This window comes from Canis lupus, chromosome 21, assembly GCF_011100685.1.
Source record: "Canis lupus familiaris isolate Mischka breed German Shepherd chromosome 21, alternate assembly UU_Cfam_GSD_1.0, whole genome shotgun sequence".
Classification (NCBI taxonomy): Eukaryota; Metazoa; Chordata; class Mammalia; order Carnivora; family Canidae; genus Canis; species Canis lupus.
In genome coordinates, this window is record NC_049242.1 from 26,061,975 (window position 1) to 26,069,076 (window position 7,102).

At 51.0% G+C, this 7,102-nt stretch overlaps 1 protein-coding gene across 3 annotated transcripts; it reads right to left on the reverse strand.

The window, feature by feature from the left end:
* Nucleotides 1–216: 216 nt before the first annotated feature.
* Nucleotides 217–6,877, reverse strand: LOC609612 (folate receptor alpha). Of its 3 annotated transcripts, none has more exons than XM_038568768.1 (6): nucleotides 6,706–6,877; nucleotides 5,615–5,709; nucleotides 3,218–3,423; nucleotides 1,027–1,215; nucleotides 750–885; nucleotides 217–607 (listed from the first exon to the last, which is right to left on the reverse strand). In XM_038568768.1, exons 3-6 carry the CDS (start codon nucleotides 3,368–3,370, stop codon nucleotides 327–329), a joined length of 759 nt encoding a protein of 252 aa, XP_038424696.1. In that variant the 5' UTR covers nucleotides 3,371–3,423; nucleotides 5,615–5,709; nucleotides 6,706–6,877; the 3' UTR covers nucleotides 217–326. The 3 variants fall into 3 exon arrangements, with proteins under 3 accessions (XP_038424696.1, XP_038424695.1, XP_038424697.1); XM_038568767.1 differs by having other exon boundaries at nucleotides 3,218–3,393; nucleotides 6,706–6,876; XM_038568769.1 differs by lacking the exon at nucleotides 5,615–5,709 and having other exon boundaries at nucleotides 3,218–3,393; nucleotides 6,706–6,876.
* Between the last annotated feature and the right edge of the window lie 225 nt (nucleotides 6,878–7,102).

Here is a 7,102-nt window from a genome sequence, read left to right on the forward strand (position 1 = left end):
TAAAACTCTGGGCCTGGCTCTGGATTAAAGCTGTAGTAAAAAAAAAAAAAATGAAATTGAGAGCTATGAATATGTCCTAGGTTACCAGAACAGTTAAACGTCTATATAGTTCAGAGTATCAGAACTGGAAACTGACCAAGTCTCACTGGCTTCAATCAATGGCAATTGGGAAGCAAAAGTCACATTCCCACCCACACCCAAATAATTCATGTGATACACGGTGGTTGCCTGGTTTATTCCTTGGCCAACAAACAGGAAGTAAATAGCTAGGAGCTGTGGGGCCCAAACAGAGCAGGGCTGTGCAGGTATCAGGAGATAAAAGGAGCTCAGCTAAGTAGCCAGAGCAGCATCAGGGCCAGGCTGAGCAAGGGAGGCCCAAGGACACAGTGCGTAGCCTCACTCATGGCCCTGGCATAGAACCTCGCCACCTCCTCGTTGGGGTTGCCCTGGGCCGGGTCAAACCACATCTGGATGCAGCGGCCGCTCCCTCGGCTGTAGTTGCTGACTTTGTAGGAGTGACTCCAGATTTCACTGCACAGAGCAGCAGATGTGGGGAAGTAGAAATGGAAGGGGTGGCAGGCAGCTCCCTCTGGACACTGGTTATACCCTGTAGGGAAGATGAGAACTTTCAGCCACTAGGCCCAGAACTAGCTTCACTTCCCCCAAGCCCACAGCCTCAAATATTCATATACCAGCTCCACACCCCACACCTCCAGATCTCTCCCTCCCTGCCTGGCCCTGGCCCTCACCTGAGGTCCAGTTCCAGCCCTTGTGCCAGTTGCTCTTGCAGGTGTAGGAGGTGCGGCAGTCCTGCCACCATTGCTCACAATCCTCTTTGCACAGGGGCACATGCAGGATGCGCTCCTTGCGCCAGCTCTGATTTACCTGGGAGAGGTCAGGAGGGGAAAAGGGCTCAGGATTCTCAGCAGCTCAGAAGAGACCCAGAGCTGGAGAAGCAGCCTGAGGAGGTGTCTGGGAAGCTCAATTCCTCTATAAAGTTGAGGGGTCCAGGAGGGACACTCATACCTCCTGAATCCAGGGCCCCAGGTTGGGGGAACACTCATATAGGCAGGTGTCCTGGATGAAGTGCTTTTTGCAGGCAGGTGTCATAGATCCGCAATGGTTCCAGTTAAATCTGTACAGGTAGGAAATATCCTTATGGGCTTCCCGGCTGGTGTTGGCAAAGCAGCAGGAATTCTTCTTCCAGGGGCTGCACTGGGTGGGGAAGACACAGAACTAACTCCCACGCCCAGCACAGCCATAATGTCCCCACATACAGTCTCTCCCTTTTTATTTTACTTAAAGATTTTATTTATTTATTCATGAGAGACACACAGAGAGAAGCAGAGACACAGGCAGAGGGATGGGCAGGCTCCATGCAGGGAGCCCGACGTGGGACTTGATCCCGATACTCCAGGATCATGCCCTGGGCAGAAGGCAGGTGCTTAACCACTGAGCCACCCAGGGATCTCCAGTCTCTCTCTCCCGTTTTAGTCTTTGATCCCCCAACACAGTCAGTCTTTCAGGGAAATGCTTGCCATCGGGGGAAATGCATGCTCTTTGGGGGAAGTGCAGGCATTACAAAATTCATTAATTCAAATCTTTGTTGAGCTCCTACTTACTCTAACCCAGAAACTGGAGACATGACGACGAATACTTACTTATCACAGCATAACTGCTTTGAAAAGAGATTAAGCAGGAGAGAGGGATGGGGAATTGCAGTTTTCTAGAATGGTCAGAGAAGCCTCACTAAGAAGGTAACAAAAGACCTGGGGGTCAGTAGCAAGTCAAATAAACTGGAACCTCAGAACAGATCCAAAACACTGAACGAATATAAACCTGTAGCTTAGAACTCAGTATAAAAACAAAATATTGGGCAGCCCGGGTGGCTCAGTGGTATAGTGCTGCCTTCCGTCCAGGGTGTGGTCCTGTAGTCTCAGAATCGGGTCCCATGTCTGGCTCCCTGCATGAAGCCTGCTTCTCCCTCTGCCTGTGTCTCTGCCTCTCTCTCTCTCTGTCTCTTATGAATAAATAAATAAAATAAAAAATAAAAACAAAATATTAAAACGGTGCATTTTATTTATTTTTTTCAGAGCGGAATGCTCACACACATGCACAAAAGGTGCAGGCCGACTAGAGGGCAGAGGAAGGAGAGAGAGAGCCCCAGGCAGGCTCCACACTCAAGAGCCAAGTTCCACCCAGGGCTGGATCTCAGACTCTGATATAATGACCCCAACTGAAATCAAGAGTCGGAGCCTCAACTGAGTCATCAGGGTGCCCCTAAAATGTGCATTTTAAAAACAATGTATAGAGGGCTCAGTGGTTGAGCATCTGCCTTTGGGCTCAGGTTGTGATCCCAGGGTCCTGGGATTGAGTCCCTCATCAGGTTCCTCCCAGGGAGGCTGCGTCTCCCTTTGCCTATGTTTCTGCCTCTCTCTGTGTCTCTCATGAATAAATAAAATCCTTAAAAATAAAATAAAAACAATATAATAGGCTGAAGAAGTTAGTTAAGTTACATCATCACTTAGCTGCAGGCTCACTGATTCAAAGCTGTGCGATCATTATCTGCCAACGAGGTCAAAATGAACATTTATATATTGGAATGCATTTTGCAAGCAGCTTCCCTTTTGTGTTTTCTTTACAGTTATGGCATGATATTGATTTTTTTTAAACACATAAACAGGTTCAGGATATTAAAGGGGTTGTGGTAAAATAATTGGCATTGAAAGGAGACCTCATTCCAATAAAAAGGTCAGGAGAAATGTTTGCTAGATGTGTGAATCTTGGTGCCTCACACCCAGCCTCGTGCCTGTGAGAAATCCATTTTTCTTGAGCTGTTTGGGGCTGGCAGAAAAGAAGCCACGAGGTGCTGTGTGCACTTTCTCAAGATTCTCAAGAGGGGTCAGTTCCGGTCTGAACTCTGAAATCAAAATCAACCTGGGATGGGTTTCTCCAGTGTCCGTTTCTCAGGTTCCACTCTGGACATGCTTCCTGGTTTGTGTAATGTGAAACCCAACTACCAAGAGCTGATCTGTTGGCATTGTACTGACAACATTGGGCACATGGTGAGCGGTAAGCAGATAGTCCCCACAGTAGTACACCCAAGGCCTCTCAGGTGGTCTCCCTGCCTCCACCACGGAAGGGCTTTGATGCTTCTATCTTCCACTTTCCTCTTCCTGAGTCAGCTCTCCCCACTCCAGCCAGGCCCTCCACTCACCTGCTTATGCAGCCCGTCCTCCGGGCTTGGCTTTTCCTTGTGGTGCTTGGCGTCCATACAGACATTGAGAAGCTCAGTTCTGGGCCGCGCTGTCCATACTGCGGCCACCCCCACCAGAAGGAACAGCACCTGCGTTGTCACCAGCTGGGCCATGTCTCTGAAGGAAGAGCTGTGGTCTGTGGCACCAAGGAAAACAGAGGTGGGGCCTTCAGGTGAGTAGAAACAGCCCCGGTGGGTGGAGTCTCCAGAAAGCCGGGGCCTGGTCCCGCCCCATCCCTACCCCTGAGTCTTCCCAGCCTCAGTGAAGGGTGGGATGAGACACCACCCTCCCACCCCCCAACCCCCCAGGTGCTTGTGTCACTCAAGTTACTGACTTCTTCAGGTGGATGAGATCAAGTGTTGAAACTAAGAGATGGGATTTGGGCAAAATAGCCAGGAGATTGACGTAGGTCCACAGTCCCTTGTTTGAAATCCTTGGAGGCAGATGTTTCAGAATTTAAAATATTTGGGATTTTGTAAAAGGTAATACAATTTACACTCACTCAACAATCAAGCACATTCTGGTGGTAAAAGTTACACTGGTAGGATAAATAAAAACTATAATAACCTCACATTAATTTTCAGGTCAGATTTTAACCAAATGACTTTGTACAAACTTTGATATTAATCTTAGTTTTGGAGCTCCAGATAAGCTATTTATTTAAACAAAACAAAATAAAACAAGGGGCTCCTACGAGGCTCAGGCACTTAAGCGACTGACTCCTGATTTCAGCTCAGATTGTGATCTCAGGATCATGAGATGGAGCCCTGAGTTAGGCTCCGCAGTGGATGGGAACCTGCTTGGGATTTTCTCTCCCTCTGCCCCTCCCCCTGGGTCTGGAAAAAACAAAAACAAAACAAAAACTTCCAGCCTTGGTTCCAGCCCTTTGCAGCCTCATCCTTTGGTTTCTCCCAGAGGTCCTGTGACCTGGGGAATGTCACAGGGCACAGAGGGCTGGGGGTGGGTGTGGGCAGCCAGCTGGACAGCTTCCAGGCCTTGGGAGGTTCCTTGCCTCCCCCTCCCCCTGCCCCAGAGCCAGCCTCCCTTCCACCCATGCAGGCCCTCAGCCCTCTGAGCTGAGACACTGAACCTTGGGAGGTGACCCACTGTTCCCTCACCATGCAGGTCACCGGGCTCCTGGGCTCTCCTAAAATTTGGCATTTGTTTCCCACAGCTCCCAAAAGCATATGCGCCCTTCTGCTCAAAGTTGCCTTGTCTTCCCAGTGCCCCACGTCCTGTGGAACTCTGGCTTCTTCCTGGGCAGGGCCTGAGCTGACGGCCACCTCTGGGCTGACTGCCCACCAGGGCTCATGGAACCAGGGACTAAATTCCCGCCTCACCCCCCTCGCCCCTCACCTTCCTGCCATCCAACATCCTGCTACTCTATTCCAGTGTTCGCTCATTCTTTCACTTGCTAATCCGTTCCTTCCAGGATCCAATTATCCTTCTCATGACCCAATCACTCACTGATGGGCGAAAGCATAGGACCAATCTGTACTCTCTGGCACACCAGGTGACTCTTTGGATCAGGTTCTTGGGGGAAACAGCCTGGCAGTTGAGAGCACAGGGGTCCAGATCAACCAGCCCACCATCTCAGCCCTAACACTCCATCTCTCCCTTGACCTTGGGAGAAAATAACTCAAATTAATCTTGGGCTTTAGTATCCTCATCTAAAGGTTAAATGTGGGGAGAAATCCCCAACAAAGGAGAGTCAGCTGGGTACAGATTGTGCCATCAGTTGGCAGAGGTTAAAGGATGAGCCCCCTGTCATGCAGTAGGGAACACCCAAGCCTGATTCAAGCCCCTCGAGTCCGAGTCCGGAGCTCCTTCAGCTTTGTCCTCTGCACCCTCACTGTGCTGAGATTCTTATGCAGCAGCTGATGTGGAGTACCGGGGGATGCCTGGGGTGAGGGCTCCGTGGGCCCACCTGGTTGGTGGGTGGTTTACCTCCCTGCACTTGCTTTCTAGAGGCAGAGCTCTCTTCTCCCAGCAAGCTATGCCACTCTGCAAGCCACTCCCCACATTCCTTCCTAGTCTCAGCTTCAGATCTCAGTGCAACTCTCCCCCCCAACCACCATCATCTTCATCACCCAGAAGACACACACCCTAGAACCCCAGACTTGAAGGAAACTAAAAACTCAGCACTGTGCTAAAAGGCAAGAGCCCACTGGTTCTAGTTTCAGGGGTGGACTTGGTTAATTTAACCTTGGGCAGCCCCTGCTCTGCCCTCAGCCTCTACTTTTGGGTTGTCTGGGATTTGGGCAAGGTGGATCCTCCTGGTTCAGCAAATTCTTTAACACATGCTGGGAGTACCTTGGGGTGTGCTGCCTCTACTGAAGGGGTAGGGAGTGGCATACCTGGGAGAGGAAGTGGTTCCTGGTCTGGCTCAGGCTTCTGCTCCACTCTACAGTTCCCCTTGTCCTACTCCGGGGCACAGCTGAGGTTTAGTGGCCTAGGAGACAGGCAGTAGGGAATGTGGCCCAGGAGCAGAGCCTGGCACTGGACGAAGGCCTCTCAGCAGTTAATTATTGCACCTTAATTATTGTGGGCACTAGCCAGACCTCCATGGGACATGGGTCGGTGGGAGGGAGTGGATTAATAGTGCAGGCCTAAAGCCAGTCCCCTGGCCCCGCTTATCCCATTTTCTCCCCCAAACTCAGGTCTGATAAAATCTTGCAGCCTGAGTTGCTGGGATTCTTTAAACTAATCTGTCCACTTCCAACCCCCTGTCCTTATACAGATGAGAATGAGATCCAGAGAATCAGGACAGAACCAATTGCAGGGCAAGAGCTGGAGTGTAGGCTTCTAAGCTCCCAGGCAGCTGTAGAGAGTACAGACCTCCACAGTCCCCAATGTATAGATCCACCAAGTCCTCCAACCTCATCAGCCCCAGGCATCACCCACCTCCAGCGGTAAAATCAGAGGTGCAGAAGCCTAGAGGTTCAATTGCTCTGGGGGCCCCAGACCCCCTGCCTTCCCCCCCTGCACCCACCCACACGGGTATCACTTCTACAGCATCTGAGAGTCTGGTCTCCTGTTAGACCCCTCCCACCACTCCCACTCCAGCCAAGCACAAACCTTCCTTTTACTGCGGTGGTACCATTTTTACTGTGGCCGCCCCACTGGGTAGGGAAAGGGAAAAAGGGGAGGAGCACACTTGAGCAAGAGGGAATGCGTTTTGTCCCCATTCCTGTGTGCAACCCAGGGAGAAGTGGTTGTAGAGGTGAAAGCCCAGGGGAGGGGAACAAGTTGGATACAGATGTGGGAGCCATCAGCCTATGGTCAGCAATAAGAGTTTAAGGAAGATGGGGCCTTAGCACCCTGGGACCATGGAACAGGAAGGGGAATGGGCTTGCTGGAGAAGCAGCCAAGCCCTGAAGGGCCTGCAAAGAAATGGACTCCTAGGAGACCCCGGACTCATGCCCACCCTGCTCGGAGCCATCCTTACTTGAATCCTGTGACAAGCAGGAAGGGTTACAACCACAGAAGACCTCAGCAGGTGAAGGGCCATCGGACCCCTCACGTCTCTCTTCAGGCTTTATAAAACCAGGGAGCCTACTGTGGATTGGAGAAAGACCAGAGACCTAAGAATGCCCGAAGGTGGGAACTCCTCCAGAAGGAATTTGCACCTACCCAGCATCCTCCACCCCTGCCCTGGGGACTGATCATTAACTGGGCTGGAGCCCCCCCCCCCCCCCCCCCCGCCTTAGGGAGTAAAGGTGTGGGCCCCCGAGTGCTTTAAAAGTCACCAGCTAATGGGAGATGAGAATGAGGGTGGAGGTTGTTTTTTTTTTTTTTTTTTTTTTTTTTTTGTTTAATTCATGAGAAACACAGAGAGAGGCAGA

Bases quoted from the DNA above. Each gene is read 5' to 3' on its own strand.
- LOC609612 (XM_038568768.1), bottom strand. From the start codon at position 3,370: ATGGCCCAGCTGGTGACAACGCAGGTGCTGTTCCTTCTGGTGGGGGTG. The intron at 1,216-3,217 runs GTGAGTGGAGGG...TTCCCCACCCAG, and splicing joins AGGACGGGCTGCATAAGCAG to TGCAGCCCCTGGAAGAAGAA. The intron at 886-1,026 runs GTATGAGTGTCC...GACCTCTCCCAG, and splicing joins TGGGGCCCTGGATTCAGGAG to GTAAATCAGAGCTGGCGCAA.